The following is a 21,582-nucleotide window of genomic DNA, read 5'->3' as shown; positions in this document are numbered from 1 at the left end:
AAGTGCTCTTCTGGCTCCCATCTCATCCTTCAAGATTATTTAAAACTTTGCTCCGATATTTTTGCTGACTTAAATTGTTTTTTGGTCCCAACACACTTCCAGTTTAAAATTCTCATTCATGAGCTTAAACTCCTAAATGGCAGTGATCCTTCAAATCCTTTTGTAACTTCCAGTCCTGCAATCAATCCCCCACAGAACTCTGATTGTCTAACTCTTGACCTTTGTGTAACCTCCCCTGCCGTCATTCTACCATTGAAACACATTAAATTAGATGAATAGGAAGTAACACAACAAACTAAGCCATGCAAAAATGTGATGACAGTTGAACAGCAAAAGAAATGCCCAAATAAATGTTTGTTAAACAACAGTGGTGACACAGTGGTTAGCACTGCTGCCTCAGGGCCAAGAACCCGGGATCAATTCCGGCCTTCGGTGACTGTGTGGGGTTTGCACTTTCTCCCCCTGTCTGCGTGGGTTTCCTCCGGGTGCTCCGATTTCCTGCCACAGTCCAAAGATGTGTAGATTTGATGGGGTAATGAGGATAGGGTGGGGAAGTGGGCCAGGTAGGGAGCTCTTTCAGAGAGTCGGTACAGACTCAATGGGCCGAAAGGCTTCCTTCTGCACTGTAGGAACTCCAGGGTTCTAACATATCATTACCTCCAACATGAATTTATAGAGCACCTTAATGCAAAATATGGTTTTAAGATATTTCACAATAGAAAAATGTAAAAGAATGAATGCTTGCCGATGGACAGGTGACCAAAACCCATCAAAAATATAGCTGTTTCAGAGTTTGAGCAGTGATAGCTGTTTCAGAGTTTGAGCAGCGCAGTAATTTAATCAGTGAGATTTAAAGAAACCAGGCTAAGTCAGGTGAAACCTCTGCACCAATGGTGGGGTGAAGGGTGGTGAATAAACCTCTATAGTTTAAACTTAAAAAATAAATGGTAAGAACCATCTAAGACCTATATCTTCAGGTTATAGTTTAACAAATGTTAAAATTTCTGTTGAGCAGGCAATGCGTTTGTGTGATGAGGACTAATGTACAGTGCACAGATATTGAACCAAAATCACACCATGGTAAACATTGAATAAATGGGGGCTAGTTAACCTATATGTCCAATGTGTGGGTCAACAAGATGCCAACAGCACGGGTTTGATTCCCATTCCAGCTGAGGGAGAGTTGGGACCTTCCTCCTCCCCTTGCCCCTGAGAGTAGAAGGTATAGCAAATCACCGCTGACTAGGTCTGCCAAGAAAATGGCTCAGAATGAAGCAGCAGACAGTGAGCCAAGGACCAGCCTTTTTTTAAATATATTTTATTGAAGTTTTTCAAACACAAATTTTTCATTTTTACAACTTAATAATAAAATGTACATTAACTGTTATTTAAATAATATATTGAACTAACAACAAATGAGAAAAAAAATTACACAAGAAGCAATTATCCACAACTAGCATAAAGAGAGAAAGAAAAACAAAACACGAAATAACCCTCCCCCCTGGGTTGCTGCTGCTGTCTGCTCTGTTTTTCCATTATCGTTCCGCGAGATAGTCAAGAAACAGTTTCCACCGCCTGGTGAAGCCCTGAGCCGATCCTCTTAACGCATATTTTATTCGCTCCAGTCTTATGAACCCTGTCGTTTATCCAGGCCTCCACGCCCGGGGGCTTCGCTTCTTTCCACATAAGTAGAATCCTTCGCCGGGCTACTAGGGACGCAAAGGCCAAAACGTCGGCCTCTTTTGCCTCCTGCACTCCCGGTTCTTCTGCAACCCCAAATATAGCTAACCCCCAGCTAGGTTTGACCCGGACCCCCACCACCTTTGAGACCACTCTTGCCACACCCTCCCAGAACTCATGCAGTGCCGGACATGACCAGAACATGTGGGTGTGGTTCGCCGAGCTTCCCGAGCACCTCCCACACCTATCCTCCACCCCAAAAAACCTGCACAGTCTTGCTCCCGTCATATGCGCCCTGTGTAGAACCTTAAATTGAATCAGGCTAAGCCTGTGCACATGAGGACGAGGAGTTTACCCTGCTTAGGGCATCTGCCCACAGCCCCTCCTCAATCTCTTCCCCCAGCTCCTCTTCCCATTTTCCCTTCAGCTCCTCTACCATCGTCTCCCCCTCGTCTCTCATCTCCCTGTATATTTCCGACACTTTACCTTCTCCAACCCATGCCCCCGAAATCACTCTATCCTGGATCCCTTGCGTCGGGAGCTGCGGAAATTCCCTCACCTGTTGCCTCGTAAATGCCCTCACTTGCATGTATCGGAAAGCATTCCCTGGTGGCAACTTATATTTTTCTTCCAATGCTCCCAAACTCGCAAACGTCCAGTCCACAAACAGGTCCTTCAGCTTCCTAATTCCTGCTCGCTGCCAACATTGAAATCCCCCATCTATCCTGCCCGGGATGAACCTGTGGTTATTCCTTATCGGGGACCACACCGAGGCACCCGTCACTCCCCTGTGTCGTCTCCACTGCCCCCAGATCTTCAAGGTCGCCACCACCACTGGGTTTGTGGTGTACCTTTTCGGGGAGAACGATAGCGGCGCCGTCGCCAGCGCTTTCAGGCTTGTTCCCTTACAGGACGCCATCTCCAGCCTTTTCCACACCGCACCTTCTTCTTCCCTCATCCACTTACGGACCATCGACACATTGGCGGCCCAATAGTAGTCACTCAGACTCAGCAGTGCCAATCCCCCTCTGTCCCTACTGCGCTGCAGGAACCCCCTCTTTACCCTCGGGGTCTTTCCCGCCCATACAAAGCTCGTAATGCTCCTATCTATTTTTTTTTTTTAAAAGGCCATAGTAATCAGGATGGGGAGGCACTGAAACACGAAAAGAAACCTCGGGAGGACCACCATCTTGACCGCCTGTACTCTGCCCGCCAATGACAGGGGCACCATATCCCACCTCTTAAAGTCCTCCTCCATCTGCTCTACCAGTCGCGTCAGGTTAAGTTTGTGTAGGGTTCCCCAGTTCCTGGCCACCTGAATCCCCAGGTATCGAAAATTCCCTGTCACTCTCCTCAGCGGCAGAGCATCTATCCCCCTGCCCTGTTCCCCGGGGTGCAACACAAAAAGTTTGCTCTTTCCCATATTTAATTTATATCCTGAGAACTCTCCAAACTCCCTGAGTATCTGCATTACCTCTGGCATCCCCTCTACTGGGTCCGCCACATATAGCAGTAAATCGTCTGCATATAGTGACACTCGATGTTCCACTCCCCCTCTAAGCACCCCCCTCCACTTCTTAGAGTCCCTCAGCGCTATGGCCAATGGCTCAATTGCCAACGTGAACAGTAACGGGGACAGGGGGCACCCCTGTCTTGTACCCCTATGTAATCGGAAGTAACCCGATCTTTGCCTATTTGTAACAACGCTTGCCACCGGGGCCCCATACAGGAGTCTAACCCATCTAATGAACCCCTGCCCGAACCCAAATCTCTTCAGCACCTCTCACAAATAGTCCCACTCCACTCTATCGAATGCCTTCTCTGCATCCATCGCCACCACTATCTCTGCCTCCCCCTCCGGTGGGGGCATCATCATCACCCCCAGCAACCTTTGTATATTGGCGTTCAATTGTCTCCCTTTAACAAACCCTGCCTGGTCGTCATGTACCACCTCTGGGACACAATCCTCTATCCTTGTTGCCATCACTTTGGCCAGCAGCTTGGCGTCTACGTTTAGGAGGGAGATGGGCCTGTATGACCCGCACTGCAGCGAGTCTTTGTCTCGTTTCAGAATTAACGATATCGTCGCCTCCGACATTGTTGGGGGTAGTGTCCCCCTTTCCTTAGCCTCATTGAAGGTTCTCGCCAGAAGCGGGGCCAGCAGGTCCATATACTTCCTATAAAATTCCACCGGGAACCCATCTGGTCCCGGGGCCTTCCCTGCTTGCATGTTCCCAATTCCTTTGATCACCTCCTCCACCTCAATCTGCGCACCAAGACCTGCCACCTCCTGCTCCTCCACCCTCGGGAACTCCAGCTGGTCCAAAAGGTGTATCATTCCCTCTTTACCCCCCGGGGGTTGGGACTTATACAGCCTCTCATGAAATGTCTTGAACACCTCGTTCACTTTCCCTGCTCTCTGCTCCATCTTTCCCGCTTCGTCCCTAACTCCGATCTCTCTCACCGCCCCCCTCTTTCGAAGTTGTTGGGCCAGCAGCCGGCTCGCCTTTTTCCCAAATTCATATTGTATTCCCTGTGCCTTCCTCCACTGCGTCTCCGCCTTTCCCGTGGTCAGCAGGTCAAACTCTGTCTGTAGTCTTCGTCTTTCCCTGTATAGCCCTTCATCCGGGGCCTCCGCATACTGCCTATCCACCCTCAGAATTTCCCCAAACAATCTCTCTCTTTCTTTACCCTCTTGTTTCCCCTTGTGGGCTCTAATGGAAATCAGCTCTCCTCTAACCACCGCCTTCAGCGCTTCCCATACTACCCCCACATGGACCGCCCCACCATCATTGACCTCCAGGTATCTTTCGATGCATCCCCTCACCCTTCCGCATACCCCGTCGTCCGCCAGTAGTCGCATGTCTAATCTCCAAAGTGGGCGCTGCTCCTTTTCCTCTCCTAGATCCAGATCCACCCAATGTGGGGCGAGATCTGAAACGGCTATAGCCGAGTACTCCATTCCTGCCACTTTCGGGATCAGCGCCCTTCCCAAGACAAAAATGTCTATCCGGGAGTATACTTTATGGACGTGGGAGAAGAAGGAAAACTCTTTACCCATTGGTCTGGCAAATCTCCACAGATCTACCCCTCCCATCTGCTCCATAAATCCCTTAAGCACCTTGGCCGCTGCCGGCCTTCTCCCGGTCCTGGATCTGGACCGGTCCAGCCCTGGGTCCAGCACGGTGTTAAAGTCCCCCTACGTTTGGGAAATTGACCTGTACTTGGCATACTTAGAGTTTGCAAATTCCTGTCAAATGTGAAAGGCTTTAGTGCGTTCAATTTAAAAAAAAATCTTTTAATGCAGTCTGGATTTCTCCATTTGCTGATCAAAGTGTAATTTGTAACCAGACATGGTATTCCAATGTACCGATCCCATTTGCTGCTGGTTTTTATGGAAATCTTGGTCCAAGCATAACATTTCTTGGCAGCTTAGTTAAACTTTAATCAGAATTTGATAGAACCAAAGTTTCCATCAAAGTAACATTTTGACAGATCAGCCGATATGTTTTCTCCACAGACGGCATTCATTTGGACATGTTTCCTGATTGACTATCAAAGTGTCCACAAAATGATTTCTTATTTTTTTTATAAAATTACTTTGATATCAGTAGGTATAATGAGATTTGGTTGAAATTTCCCCTGTGTATGTTTAGTAACCAATGTACCTTTGTCCAGTATTGTATGATATTACGTAATTTGTGAAGTATTATTGTTATTTAGTGGAAATGTTGTATTGTGGAGATTTTTTGGCATTTGCACTGCTGTAGTAACCAAGTCCAAATGTGGAGTATCGTATATTGTAATACTGCAATGAAAATGTATTTGTATTGCATCATTTTGTGCCATTATTTTAGCCAAGTGGCAGGTAAATAATTAACGAATAGTATTCCTAGGCCACAGTGATTCATATATATTTTTCATAGAATCCAGGGAAAAACCGGTGCCAAATAATGAGGGTTGGAGTGGTGTGGAGATCTTAGAGAGTTTATAGAAATGAACAAAGATGATAAAGAACCTTGTGGAAATGGAAGCATCTTGATAGCGTAGAGGACAGACCGAAGGAGGGAGTTGGGTAGCATGGTGACGCAGTGGTTAGCACTGCTGCCTCACACCGCCGGGGTCCCGGGTTCGATCCCTGGATCACTGTCCGTGTGGAGTTGGAGTTTTCACATTCTCCCCATGTCTACGTGGGTCTCACCCCCAAAACTAAAAAAGATCTGCAGGGTAGATGAATTGGCCATGCTAAATTTCCCCTTAATTGGAAAAACAGAATCGAGTACTCTAAATGTATTTCTTTTTAAAGGAGGGAGTCTATTCAAAATTTTTTAAATGCTGCTTTTCAAAATGGATTTTTTTAAAGAACTTGAGGAGGAAAGGATCTGTCAATATGATCTCCCATGTATTTTCAGGATTTCAAATGGTTTGTCCACCAAATAGGTAGACATTACCTACCTTAGCTAGACATTAACTAATTACTAAACATTTATACAATGCTATCCAGTCACTACAATTTCCACATAGATAATTACTGTAAAATTCAGAATACTGGTTTCCAGCTCTAATCTGCCTTATTTCAAATTTGTTGAGGACCTATAGCATACAAATTACTTTTCAAATTGTTCTTTTTAATTATTATATGTTAAATGGTTTCTCTATTTGGTTAAGGATGTTTAAGTGTACTGCCTTTTGATATTCATTTTTAATGACAATATTATTTCCGAGGCAAGGAGATACTGGAAGACTGTACACAGCAGAGTGCCAAGTTGGCTTCACACCATTTGCTCTTTCATTAAGAATCTACATTGGTTTCAATTGGTGCATAATTTATATGGTTTCCATACAAGAGTTTCAGGATAATTTGTCTTCTGTTCTCCATCATTGGGTACTGAAGAGGCTTTATGCTGGGTATTTGCGTAATACTTAGATCTGCCACCATCTCTGTTCTACTGCCAGTAACTGTCTGCAAATTGCAGTGTTTGAACAGGAGTGGTAGCCAGTTTAGAAGGCAGTGTGAACTTCTTAACACCTAATTAAGCACTGAAAAGTAAATGGGGAGAGTAGAACAGTAAATGTGAAAGTTACTGTATTGATACTCCCAGAGCCAAGTTCCTCATAACAACATTGAGAGGATCATAGCTTGCCAGACCTTCCATTTTATCTCAAACTGCTTTGGATACCAGCCTGTGTTGCTTTGACACGTTTAATCCTTCATGCTCGTAAAATGTATCCTGGCAAATGTATTCAAATTTTGAGAAAACATTTTTTCACATTAACCAATACGTCTAATTATTGTTAGAAACCCGAGGGTAAGATTTTCCCCGCTGTCTTATGAATCTGCCATCAGGCTGAAATGTGGGTCAGAGGCTTGCACTGTGTGGGGAACAGTCGCGTGTCATGTTTTTTTTCTACCCAGGGCAGCCAATTAAATGCCAGGGGTGGGCTCACTGTCCAATTAAGGATGGGAAGCGAGGTCTCAAAAGGTGGCCATCCAAAAGCCTTCCAGCCTGAAAAGGCAGCACCCTGCATTGGCAGGGGAGATGGTGCTTCAAAATGGAGGTTCCGCCCTGCAAATTTTTAAAATTTAAAGCCCCAAAAAAGGGATTTGCGGCCAGAAACACACCACCAATGTTTTGGAGACGAGGATGCCTACGGCTGTTGCTGTGTCTCGCAAGCCAGGAAGACCTTTAGGCCTTCCTGGAGTACTGGCCCTCCCCAGTCTGCCACCCAATGGTCGCCTCCAGGCAGTTAAACTACCCCCACTGTCTGTGAAAACCTGAAGACTGACTGGGGTTTTCCAGTCTGCCCCTTTTCTGCCTTAAATGGTGTAACAAGGGCTACGTATATATTTAAATTATTCTAACTCTTTAAAAATTTGCCGTCTACAAAATCTACTGATTATTGAAATCTAAACTGTAATGAAATATTCTCAAATTTGACAGTAAAAATGCCTCAAATTTGGAAATACCATTTATATCAGGCTAATTTACTTCAGCTGTGTATGCACGAGTAACCTTTTTCCTGCAGAGTGAACTAGATGGGAACAGTATCTTCCAGAACAGTAATTTTCGAACTCCGTCGCAACCCGCGGGTGTGTCGCGGTCGGTCGTGGCATTCCAGATCACAGGAACACGTGCCCAATGGCCGCGACCGGCTTTCAGAATGCCAGCCACGCCGCGCATGCGTGCCCCTCAGCAGTGCGCAGACTCGGAGACCAGTGAGGCAGGCCGCCTCTTCCTGAGCCATTGTGGAACGTGCGACATTGGGTCCCGAAGATGGCCGGTTTGTAAAAATAGGTCCCGGGCAAACAAATTTGAAAAACACTGTTCTAGAAAATATTGGCTGTTGGAAAGTTTATGGATGATTTCATTAATTTTTTTTTTTAAATGTTTAAAAATTTTAAATAATACCACCCGAAACAATTAACCAAGAATACACAATAGAAGAAAGAGACAAGCAAGCAAAAACACATATTAACTTTAACCCAAAAACTAAACTAACCCCCCTAACAGCTGACAGTGACTAGCTTCTTGAGAAGGGAAATGAATGGCTGCCATTTTAGGTAAAACCCTTCTACCAACCCTCTAATGGCGTATTTAACCTTCTCCAAATGCAGAAAATACACCAGTTCACCCAACCACATCGAGGCATTAGGAAACCTCCTCCCAGGCAGAACTCATCTCCAGGCTATCAACGAGGTGAATGCGAGGACATCCGCCTTCACCCCCAACTGAAGTACGGCGAGTAGAACACCCCAAATGTGGCCACCAGTGGATATGGATCCAAATCTGCATTGAGTATCTCTGACATGATGTTAAAGAAAGAGGCCCAGAAGCTTACCAACTTAGGTCAGGACCAGAACATGGGTCTGGTTGAGGGCCGGTTTAGCTCACTGGACTAGACTGTTGGTTCATATTGCAGAGCAAGGCCAGCAATACTGGTTCAATTCCATTATCGGCTGAAGTTATTCATGAAGATCTGCCTACTCAAACTTGCCCCTTGCCTGAGGTGTGGTGATCCTCCGGTAAAATCACCATCAGTCAGCTCTCCCTCAAAGGAGAAAGCAGTCTATGGTCACCTGGGTCTATGGTGCCATTACCTTTTGTGTGGGTGGTTAACCGGCCTCCGAGAGTAGAGCTCACACTTATCCTCCAGCCCAGACAAGAATCTGCTCATCCTCACTTTAGTCAGTTGAGCCCTGTGCACCACCTTAAATTGAATCAGACTTAATCGAGCACATGAAGACGTGGAGTTGATCCTATTAAGGGCCTTACCATCCAGAATGGGCCCCAATTCGCCCTCACATTTCATCCTCAACTCCCTCAACGGAGCTGACTATGCCCAAAATAGTCTTCCTTCCCCCGCCCCCTCATCAGACCCGGCCAAAGACAAAATCTTCTTCAACAGGGAAGAGGATGGTGCCAAGGGAAAGGAGAGGAAACCAGGAAGTTGGAATTTCTCCGCCAACCTCTTAAAACTGGCAACCTCCCCTCCACGAACAGGTCTCCACACCTGTACAGGCTCTCTCTTTTCTTCCCCCCCCCCCCCCAAGACTTGAACAGAAAGTCCAATCCTGCTGGTAGAAAAAGGTGGTTGTTGCAGATGGAGGGTAGTGAAGATAGGGAACAAAGCTTGAAATGCCACCTGACCTGCTTTCAGATTCTGTGGCGACTACCACTGGATTCGGGACAATGTCACCGGAGGGAAAGGCAACGATGCAGTAACTATTGCGCAAAGGCTAGAATCAGTGCAGGAGCTCACTTCCATTTGTCCCCATATGAAATCAGGATTGTAAATATCTTCTAAATATTGGCTGCCCTATAGTAAAACAATAAATTGGATAGGGCCAGCCCCCCCTGAATTGTCTGTCTCTTTGGAGCAAAGCCCCACAGATCCTGGGAGTCTTAACCGCCCAAATAAGAGAACATTAATTTGTTGATTTTAACAAAAAAGGGTTTTGTGAAACATTGAAGAAGAAATAAAAACCTTGAGAGCATTTTCATAGCCTGAAGTCTACCTGCCAAGGATAGGGGAAGGTTATCCCACTTCTGCGAGTCTGTTTTGATACTGTCCACCAGATTAGCATAATTTAATTTTTGATGCGAGGTCCAATTGTGGGCCCCAGACCCCAGATAACGAAAGATAGTCTTGGTGAGGCAAAATGGTAACAAACCCACTGGGCTCTCCTCCGCGCCAGGGGTGGGGGTTTATACAGTAGCCGAATCCAGAAAATAACCTTGAGGCCAAATCCGAACTTCCCAAGAATCTCGAACAGATGCTCGTACTCCAATCCATCCAGTAATTTTTCAGCTTCCACGAAAACAATCACCGGTTCAGGCACTGAGGAGGAGAAAAGGGCAATGTTTAACAGGTGACATTTATTGGTTGATAATTGTCAAACCTTAAAGCAAATCTGATCCTCCAAGATTACCTCTGGGAGTCAGGGCTCCAGCCGCAGCGCCAGCACCTTGGCAAGTAACTTGACATACGTGTTCCAAGAGTGAGAACAGCCAAAATGACCCACACTCTGTTGCGTCTTTGTCTTTCTTCAGAATCAAGGAGATGTAGGCCTGTGTGGAGGTAGAGGGCAACCCTGGGATAAGAAATCATTCAACACGTCCAGAATGAAAGGCACCAACTGCTCCGAGAACGTCTTATGGAATTCAATGGAAAAGCCATCTGTGCCACCAGCTTTGCCCGTCTGCATCAAACCATTGCATTTTATAATTTCATCTGAATTTAGTGGAGATTCCAACTCATTGCTCATCTTCACCTCCACACCTGGGATGGATAAGCTGTCCAAAACGTCAATCAGGACCGATCCCTGCGCCGGACGGGCTCCGATCTATAAAGTTCATGATAGAACGATTCAAAAGCCACATTAACCTGAGGTGGGGTAGAAACCAGGCTACCGCGCGAGTTGCATACCTGCATGATTTCCCCGGAAGCTGCCTGCAGCTTAAACTGGTGAGCCAAAAGACAACTGGTTTTCTCCCTGTATTCATAAAGAATGCCCCTTGACATCGCAGCCGGTCCACCTCTCTGCCTGTTGATGATAGCTCAAATTGTGTTTGCATATTTTTTACTTGCGAATGATTCCATGCCTGAATCAGTTTCTGCTAATGATTTTTGAGGTGGGAGAGTAATTAAGTGGCTGCTAATTCTACAAGTTAAACAGTTGCATTTTTCAAACTACCTGAAAGAGTGTATCACTCTCTGATTTGTGCTTAAGAGGTACAATAAATTTCATTATATATCTAAAAGAATAAGTCCCAATTTCATCATATATTTTCTAAACTCCACTTTAGTCCAGATGTTGAAAGATATACGGTGATATTTTTCTGGTAAAGTCCATTAAAAATGATCTAGTAATTTGTAGACAAGCCATTTATAGATGTAGTATTGTTCTAAAGGGAAATATTTTGTCTATTAAGAGTTGAAAGAGATCCACGTGTAGCATTGAGAACATAAATTCACTTCAGAAACTTGCTACCTAATTTGTGTTCTATTTCTATTACAGTGCCATTTTTGAGTAGAGGGGGTAATAAACCTTGCCAGTTCATGCTATGGAATCCTTTAAACTTGCATTGCATTGCGGATAACACAGCTCTAACAATAGCAAACAGTTGTGTTCCAAACTTTTATATGTGTAGTTTGAATGTTCAATTTGTTGTATGCCTGCTGGAACTTGCCCTGTGGTTAAAGTAGGCCCCTATGAGCAGCAATTGGAACAAAACATTCCTGGCTCTGTGCACATCGACCAAGCACTGCCTGCCCACAATCAAAAGACCATAAGACATTGGAGCGGAAGTAAGGCCATTCGGCCCATCGAGTCCACTCCACCATTCAATCATGGCTGATTTCAACTCCATTTACCCGCTCTCTCTCCATAGCCCTTAATTCCTCGAAATCAAGAATTTATCAACTTCTGTCTTAAAGACACTCAACGTCCCGGCCTCCACCGCCCTCTGTGGCAATGATTTCCACAGACCCACCACTCTCTGACTGAAGAAATTTCTCCTCATCTCTGTTCTAAAGTTTTATTCTAAGGCTGTGCCCCCGGGTCCTAGTCTCCCCTGCTAATGGAAACAACTTCCCTACGTCCACCCTATCTAAGCCATTCACTAAATTGTAAGTTTCTATTAGATCTCCCCTCAACCTCCTAAACTTCAATGAATATAATCCCAAGATCCTCAGACGTTCATCGTATGTTAGGCCTACCATTCCTGGGATCATCCGTGTGAATCTCCGCTGGACCCGCTCCAGTGCCAGTATGTCCTTCCTGAGGTGTGGGGCCCAAAATTGCTCTCAGTATTCTAAATGGGGCCTAACTAATGCTTTATAAAGCTTCAGAAGTACATGCCTGCTTTTATATTCCAAGCCTCTTGAGATAAATGACAACATTGCATTTGCTTTCTTAATTACAGACTCAACCTGCAAGTTTACCTTTAGAGAATCCTGGACTAGGACTCCCAAGTCCCTTTGCACTTCAGCATTATGAATTTTGTCACCGTTTAGAAAATAGTCCATGCCTCTATTCTTTTTTCCAAAGTGCAAGACCTCGCACTTGCCCACATTGAATTTCATCAGCCATTTCTTGGACCACTCTCCTAAACTGTCTAAATCTTTCTGCAGCCTCCCCACCTCCTCCATACTACCTGCCCCTCCACCTAGCTTTGTATCATCGGCAAACTTAGCCAGAATGCCCCCAGTCCCGTCATCTAGATCGTTAATATATAAAGAGAACAGCTGTGGCCCCAACACTGAACCCTGCGGGACACCACTCGTCACCGGTTGCCATTCCAAAAAAGAACCTTTTATCCCAACTGTCTGCCTTCTGCCTGATAGCCAATCGTCAATCCATGTTAGTACCTTGCCTCGAATACCATGGGCCCTTATTTTACTCAACAGTCTCCCGTGAGGCACCTTATCAAAGGCCTTTTGGAAGTCAAGATAGATAAACGTGGTGCTGGCTACACCAGAGACTGGTCCTCGAAGTGATTTACAATAACACTGCTCATAATTACATTCTTGAAAATGCATGAGAGAGCTTCAAACATTAATTTTTATGCATGAAGTAGTATTTAAAGTAGGAATATGGCGTGAGTTTGCTAGCCCTGACCATCGTGCTAATTTCTATTTGTTATTCATGATTAATAGCAGATTCCGCATTTGAACTGACTATATCCAGATGTTTATCACCATCCCCTCTCCCTTCCATTGCCTTTGATTTGTCAGTTTGCCCGGTATCCAACATTGGATGAGCAAACGTTTACGCCACACAAACTGTCCCCACAGTCACCAACTCCATCCCCCGCCATGTCCACTTTCTGTTGTTGGCTTCAGACTATTCACTACTTTGGCGGCCTACTTGACCCTGAATGGAGCGACCAAGCCTGTGTCTTCAGCATCGATACGATACTTATTTCAACTTGTGTAATATTTCCTGGCTCCACTATTGCATTCTCTCCTATTTCCACCACCACTGGCTGCTGAAACCCTCGACAATGTTCTTGCTACCTCTAGGCTCGATTATTCCAGTGCTATCTTGGCTAACCTCCTGCCTTCCGCACCCTCTAAATCTCAGCATATAAAAAAAACTCTGCTGCACATGTCCTAACTTCATCAGGTCCCACTTACCCATCACCCTTGTGTGTACTGGCTGCAGCTACACCTCAAATTTCAAGTTCTTATCCTTGTGCTCAAATTCGCTCCCTCTCCGTAACCACCTCCCGCCCTCTGGGCCAAGAAATCCGTACATCAGGGTCTGAGCATGGGCTCGAGCAGCATTGTTTTGCACAGGCATTTGAGGCCTGAAACATCTTGAAATAATCCTACTTTAGTGGGAATATTGATGGAAGCTCGAGTTCCTGTTGCTAGTACAATAAGACATAAGGATCAGAAAGCTGGCTGTGATCTGGAGCTCCTCCATGATGAGTAAAAGTTATAACTTCCCTCCCTCCCTCTTGGAGGTATGTCCCAAGTTGTGAGTGAGGTTGGAAAAACATAGTCCCTGGTCTTCACCTTGCAGTGCTATCACCAAACCGGTCAAGTCTTTGGAGAATAGCCTACGGAAATGATTATCAGAGTTTTGTTGCTGGGGTAGCTCCGTGAAACAATGTTTTTTTTAAAGTGTTTGAGAGAGCATTGTGTTGTTTGAGAGAGCATTGTGTAACAACTACAGCAACTTGAATTTACATGGTGCTTTTAGCATAGTAATACATTCTAAGATGCCTCACAGGTGCAAAACAAGATTTGATACCATTTCGCATATGGAAATATTGGGCAGATGACCAAAAGCTTAGTGAAAGAGAGGGAGGTTTAAAGGAATGTCTTTGAGGAGAAGATAGTCATGACACACAAAACAACCTAGATAATAATGCCCCTTCTTTCGAGGCTTCACTCTGACGCATTTGGAGATCTTCGCAGATTATTTTGCTGCCAGTCCAATGTGTTTACTGACCAGAGTTAATAACAGGTGATTAAAAATAGCTATCCTGACTACATTTCTATCAAAATTCAGCAGTTTTAAATTGATCTACTAGCTGAAGGAGACTCTAGGTTATGGCAGCTGGTGCTCAAAGATCAATACAAGTAGGGTTGGGGTAACATCAAACTCTTTTAGGGTACTGATGCACGCCTCCAGATGAACTTGGCACAGACCCATTCAAGATAAACATCTATTTTATTTTCACATTAAGAGTTTAATTATCTATTTTCTTTGTGTAAAAAGGTTAAGATGATTATTCAGTACAAATATAATGGGCGTCCTTTGTAATTTTTTCTTGTAAATTTCCCAAACCAGTGTGCAAGTGTTTCAGGGAAATATCCTTCACATCTTGACGCATTATTTTTGGACTCTATTAGAACTAATGCAAACATTTTCTTAAGTGAATTAAGGCTTTTAATCAATAGCATTCACCTGGTTGCATGACGAGGATATAGTCACACTGGTGCAATTAGTGATGTTCTTCTGAAATGATGATTAAAGCACATTGGGGAAATGTAGAGCAAACTTTCCCCTGTATCTGACCAATTAACTTCCTGATCTAAGAATACTTATTGCTGGCATGCCAGAGAAATGTCTACTCCCCACGATTGACACCCTTCACCTTTTGAGCATTAAGTTAATATGAAAAAAGGGCGGCATAGTGGCGCAATGGTTAGCACTGCTGCCTCACGAGGACCGAGTTTCGATCCTGGCCCCGGGTTACTGTCCGTGTAGAGTTTGCACATTCTCCCTGTGTCTGTGGGTCACACCCCCATAAACACAAAGATGTGCAAGGAAGGTGGATTGGCCACACTAAATTGCCCCTTAATTGGGGGGAAAAAAAGAATTGGGTACTTTAAATTTATAGTTAAAAAGTTAATATGAAAATAAAATACAGTCAGAATGAAATACTGAATGCATAAAATGTTGGCATTTTGAAACCGTGGTCGTGTACTAATTCTGTTAATAGGAAGTTTGAAGCAAATTTACTTTTGGATATTGATCACAACTGGAGGTGACTAAATCACCCTACCAAGAAATCAGGGGGCATATTTTGCCTATTTTCACAAAAGGTGTAATACTTCTAGTTAAGATCCATCGCAATCATTCATCCTTATTAACATGTAATTCTGTAAAGCAAATTATTTTGCAGAAACACTATTGAATTTATTTCTTACCTAGTACATCCAAAAAATGAGTGTGCTGATTTTCAGATATAATAACATAGATTTCCTGGCCATGCACCTGACTAATCTTTTGGTGAAACTAGGGTGGTTTGAGACCAAAAATAGCCAGCCACGCGCACTGGTGCAAGTCTTAGTCCAGTGGTTCATGGGGAAGGCACGTTACAATTTAAATGCAGATCCGTGAAATACATCCTTCAATTTGCTTCACGTAACCTGCCTGCTTGGCACACTGGATGTAAGGGATTCTCATTAGGCCCAGGCCCATCCTACGTACTCTTATCCTGAATTGATTTTCTTTTTATCCTTTTGCAAGTAGTCACCCGAGATGGAACTACAAATTTAAAAATCTAGAAACATTTCTTTCGGTTTGAAGGCCACTCCTTCTGTGCAATCCTCCCTCTTCCTCTCTCTCTCTCTTCTCCTCTTCCCCCCCCCCCCCCCCCAGATTAGAAGGGCAGCTGGGGTAATGGGATCTTTACCCCACTCCCACAAAACAATTGCCCCAAACATTAGTTTCAAAGGATCCTGCTCATTGTATTCAATACTCTAATGAAATCACACAGCATAACAGCACTAAACGTTGTTTCAAAAATTCCAAAATGTTTGTTGGAAATGTAAGCTATTGTATTTAAATATGCAAACCTATTTTTCCTTTTCCCCTTCCCTAAATAGTCCATTAGTGTGTAAACCCAAGCTTTATATATTTCAAATATTTGTTACTTATAGTAATTGCAGCCCTAACCTGGACTGGGTTGGATATTTTCTGTGTTCCAAATATGAGATTGATCCCAATACTAATTAATCTACATGGTTCCACCACCAGTGAATATGTAAGTAGGCATTCCACAAATAAACCAGAAGAATGCATGAGCGCTTGCAGAAACTTAAATTATGCTTCTATTTTGGGTAAGTTAAAGTTCTCTGCCTGCACGTTTCCTGACTAATTCAATTTAGTGTGCAGCTGATTTTGAAATAGCTGCAGTGGGAGCTCCATTTTGGTGCTGCCATCCTTGGGTAGGCCAGTGCCTGTCTTCGCAGGAATATCCAATAAAGTGGCCTAATCAATCAACAATGATCTTACTCGATTTGTTGGAGGGGGAAAGTGACTTTATTTAAGCTGACACCCAGTATTAAGTTCTTTGTGGTTTAAAAATAGCCTAACGCAAGGAGGATAAAACCTTATATAATCTAACTTCAGTTTCTGATTCCAGGATCCCAGTCTACTTGCCACTGGATATCGTAACTTATCATATGATGAGCTGATCTATGAACTTGTTAAGCAGAAAGAACTTGATAAGAGAAAGGATGGTCAAATCCGGGAACTTGAGGACTACATTGATAACCTTCTAGTGCGAGTAATGGAGGAAACTCCCAGCATTCTTAGAGTACCATATGAACCATCGAGAAAAGCTGGAAAGCTTTCAAAGAACAATTTACCTAATTAACAGAATATACTTAATGTGTGACAAAATGCAATGGCAACTCTGAAGATCTTTATAATCAACAAATTGGTAAGAGGTTTACAGAACAGAAATGGTCTAAAACTTTCCACAGTGAGTATTGAGTAATTGTTGCCAAGTAAAGTAGAACCAATATATCTTGAGTCTCTCAGCAATTTGGCGAACATTCAAGTATGAACGTGTCAGTTTGTTTTAAACAAAATATGATTGATTATATTGTGCCAATCTGCACAACATATAGTGACTTCACTGGTACATTGACCATGGGGAGCCCTCTCTTTCTGAATGACTTGCCCGTTGGCCTTGCATATTTATTTTTGTATTTATCTTTACAGATAGAATGTAGCAACAATAGAATGAAATAGCAATCTAAAATGAATATAGCTTTGCTGTAATTAGACTTATTTAAATAGCCACAGTATTGTTTGCATACCTTTTGGCAAGGATCCAACATTTATTTGGGGAGTTTCCACAGTATATTTAGTGTTGTGTTTTATATTTATATTGTGGAAGCCATTAATACACTTGAATATATTGAAGCAAAATATCAGTATACTCTGCGATGCCAAAACTGGTCACTTTATACTTACCGATTACTTGATTATCTGTTATGTTTATGTACTTTTGGGGAAGGGCCTGACATATTTATTAGAGAGGAGTTCACATAGTAAATTTAATGGTGCGTTTTCTATTATTTAGCAGCAGGCATTCATACACTTTAGTTGAATATATTTGAACAAGATGTAGGTTTACTCTATGATGCCAAAACTGATCACTTTATTCTTGCCTGTTGCTTGAATGCCTAATGTATTTGAATCTTCCAGTACTTCCACAACACTGGGCTCACTCTTTGGACCTCATTTTACACCTGTACTTCCACTAAACATACCACTCACCTAATATTGCAATCCATTAGAAAAATGCAATGTTTTCCATTCTCATTTTATCTGAATTTTACCCTGTCTCGGGGGAATATGTACAGCATAAATACAATGGGCATCTTTTTTTTTTACAGAGCAAACTGATTGGAATATTTATTGAAGTTTGTTAAAACATTGCTTATATCATCTGAGGCTGTGGTTTTACTGGCGTTTTTGCATTTAAGAGAAGTGGGTGAATGTCAATTTACATCTGGCACCATAACTTTAGTGTGAGCCCTCTCGACCGCCCCATCTTGCACTGGATTTGATTGAGAGTGCAGTATAACTCCAGCCTGAGATATTTCAACTTCTTGAAATGGTACTTGCGGTTTTATTGGGAGAACCAGCCTCCAGTGGTGAATTGTTCATATAGTCTTAAAATAAAAATGTCAAATTCTCTGTCATTTAAAAAACATCTCATCTGAGAGTTCTTACAAATAAGTTAAATACATTTTTTGTAAAAACATGCATTGGTAGATGTTCAGAATAAAGGTTGTGCATTTTATGCCAAACTATACTAATTTTCTTGTGCATTTAAATTGAACCACAGCTTCCACATTACTGAACAGCCTCTAACATTTGATTGTCACCTTCAGTGCATTGTAACCACAGTATTCATTTACCTTTATGTTCATGTATATGACAGTTATTCCAAACATATTATTTAATGCTATACATTTAATGGACACAGTCTGTGGTTATCAGTTACTGGCACTTGGACCTGTGAGCATCTTAAGGAATCTTCAGTGAGCATCTTCAGTATAAGTGCATGTTTCATACAGCAAGTAGCCATTTCTTGTGTTTGTCCAGAATCACTCATCAAAAACAGTATTGATATCAAAGTTTTTAATCTGATGGTGAAAGCTGCTTTAGTCATTCATGGTTAATTACCTGGCTGCAATAAAACAACACCGATCTCAACTCGGAGAAGTACTCTTTTTTAAAAAATAAATTTAGAGTACCCAATTATTTGTTTTTTCCAATTAAGGGGCAATTTAGCATGGCCAATCCACCTACCCTGCACATCTTTTGGGTTGTGGGGGTGAAACCCACGCAAACACAGGGAGAATGTGCAAACTCCACACGGACAGTGACCCAGGGCCGGGATTCGAACCCGGGTCCTCAGCGCCGTAGGCAGCAATGCTAACCACTGTGCCAACCGTGCTGCCCCCGGAGAAGTACTCTTAGCTGGGTAAAGCTGCTTGCTTTGAAGATTTGACACATACTATTAAAATTAGGGGCTGGTTTAGCACAGGGCTAAATAGGTGGCTTTTAAAGCAGACCAAGGCAGGCCAGCAGCACGGTTCAATTCCCGTACCAGCCTCCCTGAACAGGCGCCGGAATGTAGCGACTAGGGGCTTTTCACAGTAACTTCATTTGAAGCCTACTTGTGACGAGCGATTTTCATTTCATTTCATTTCATTATTTAAATATTTGAAGTGCCCACATAATCTATTTAAATGCTCTATGCCAGTATTGCCGTTTCACTTTCTAAAATGAAGTCTGCAACAATGGGTTTAAATTATTTAATTTTGTGCGTTTGGTTTTCTGTTTCACAAAAACATAATGACGGCTTCTGTAAATTTATCTTTTATTATGCTTTACACTCTTTAAGGTACATGCTGGATAACTTTGTTATAATTATTTGGAGACAGAAGACAGATCAAATCTTTGTACATTAAGTTTTTTTTATTGAATACAAAAGTAAGATGCAGTGAACTTTTGAAGTAATGGTAAATGGTACAGAGAGGAGCTGTGAAAACAACAGGAAGTCATCCATGCTGATTTAAGATACACTTTTAAGAGAATAATGCTTTTAAGTTCACGTCTAAGGGAACCTGCCTTTAGGGAGTTGATGTAATTAATATGCCATTTGTAGAGTACCAATAATTATGCCACACTTAAATCGTCTTTTGTAATAGAATCTAGGCTGCAGAGTGGGACAGTGAAACGTACAACTTTACCTACTTCTGATTCAACAACTGAAATCACTGGCTGGGCTAAGAACTTAACATTTCATGGCAATAAATTATCCATTTGTATCGTCCAAATTAGATAAACTGATGAAAATTAAATGTTCTGGTCTACACTGCAAGGGGCACAAAGAACGCTTCAATTCAGTTGAGGGTCAGTACTAAAGGTGCAATACCAACACTGATTTTCCTTCTGCTCTCCTGTGTGGGTGTTAAAAAAGCAAGTTAGAATCTAAACTTTCGTTGCAATGCTATGGCTGCTTGCTTTACCAAAGATCTGATGCAACTGCCCAGGTCCCTGGGGATTGTATCAGTCCTACTTATCTATCGGAAGTTTACAGGTGTGACAATTATTTCTGATTTTAATGAACTTTTGCTCTGCAATGAGCATACAGTACAACAATCCCTTTATTTTATTCCTTGCCACTTTAGTTATTGCTGGCAACAGCAGCCTCATTTGGTAAAGGATGTAAACTGCTGAGGATGAAGTATTTCCTTTGACTTGAGATTTGTCACTAGCCAGAAACTAAGGAGTAAAATCAGCTCGGTCTACTTACTGTGTCATCAAAATTATTATCTGTAAAGTTGAAAAATGTACACCCGATATATATTTTCATAGTTGATTTTTGTACCGCTGCATTATCTACTTTCCTTTATGATCTGTTGTGCTGCATGGAATATATCTGTTTAATGCACTCCATTTCAACTTGTGGTACGCCTGCACATGCATTGCTTATGCAATTTTTTACTGAATTAGGTATATCTTTCTTGCATCTGAGGTTTTTAAATGCTTTGATCAAGAACAATTTGTAAATAGTTGAAAATAACTTAATGCTCCCTTCTACTTTACTACATTTTAGAAATAAATCTAATGAGTGCAATGTCAGCCATGGAAATTCCACATCTAAAATGATGCTTTAAAAATAGTCTGGCATCTACGGCGTTTTATTGTAATAAGTTGGGGTGCTGCACAGTCCTACTACAAGCATATTGAACAAAGAACATAACTGATTTCTGCAGCAATTATTGAACACTGACCATATGTAAAGTTAATTCATAAATGTCAAGCAGAATGTTATGCAAGATTATCTTCAGTGATTTCTTTTTTAATGAACCTAGGCAGCCATCAAAAGAAATGTGATTTTATTTTAATGAGTATGCATAAGATTTCATGTAGTATAATGTGTGAATTTTGAAAGTGAAAATGTTGCTGATCATTCATTGCAACTCGCCATGTATCTATGGAAAATTCAAAAACATCAATTATAAATTAAAAATGAGCATGCAGTCAGTGTCTGTTTATATTCTATATTAATAGGATATTCCATATCTGTCTGGTATTATAAATAAACTAAGAAATATGGCTGCATGTAGCTTTGCTTGGTATGTATTTCAGTATGAAAGAATGTTAATATAACATTGATTGCATGTTTAGAAATTACATTGGGTTGAAAGCAAGTACCAATGGTATTAATCTACTAATGATTTAATGAACAAGTTCAGTATAATTATGTTTGCACTGTAATTAAATTGTGACAAAGCACATCTTTCATTACACATAGTAAACCTCTAAATGCATTCTGCATTTGTAACCATGCTTGAAACATTGCTTACAAACCATATGCTGCATGTTTCAGATAATTAATAAAGCGTATTAAATATATGATGGAACGTTGTCCCTATTTTACCAGGAAACCAGGTAATTTGTGACTGTATAGATGTTAATTGTTCATCAGCCCATGCTATGACACCATTAAGGAGTATTTAACGTTGTTGAGATAATGCTACAGAGGAACATTGCATCATGCGAGTACAAGTATTTTAATTTGACTTTTTACACTGCTAGATAACCCAAACCTATTGATTGTATCT

The 21,582-nt window shown here is 42.3% G+C and overlaps 1 protein-coding gene across 5 annotated transcripts in view; it reads left to right on the top strand.

Moving 5' to 3' along the window:
* rab11fip2 (RAB11 family interacting protein 2 (class I)) overlaps positions 1 to 21,373 on the top strand; it is a 127,341-nt gene extending 105,968 nt beyond the window's left edge. For 2 of the 5 annotated variants that reach the window (XR_011935549.1, XR_011935548.1), the window contains exons 5-6: positions 10,233 to 10,647; positions 16,569 to 16,696. Coding sequence is in view for 3 of the 5 variants with exons in the window: in XM_072479493.1 (XP_072335594.1) it covers positions 16,569 to 16,802 (234 nt within the window). In the remaining 2 variants the exon portion in view is untranslated. Of the gene's footprint in view, positions 1 to 8,296; positions 8,572 to 10,232; positions 10,648 to 16,568 lie in introns of those variants that run through there. The other 3 variants (XM_072479493.1, XM_072479492.1, XM_072479494.1) reach the window with 2 other exon arrangements.
* Positions 21,374 to 21,582: the final 209 nt, after the last annotated feature.

Source organism: Scyliorhinus torazame, chromosome 16, assembly GCF_047496885.1.
Source record: "Scyliorhinus torazame isolate Kashiwa2021f chromosome 16, sScyTor2.1, whole genome shotgun sequence".
In the NCBI taxonomy this organism is placed as follows: domain Eukaryota; kingdom Metazoa; phylum Chordata; class Chondrichthyes; order Carcharhiniformes; family Scyliorhinidae; genus Scyliorhinus; species Scyliorhinus torazame.
The sequence above is the reverse complement of the archived record's forward strand: the minus strand, read 5'-3'. Positions and strand labels throughout refer to the sequence as shown.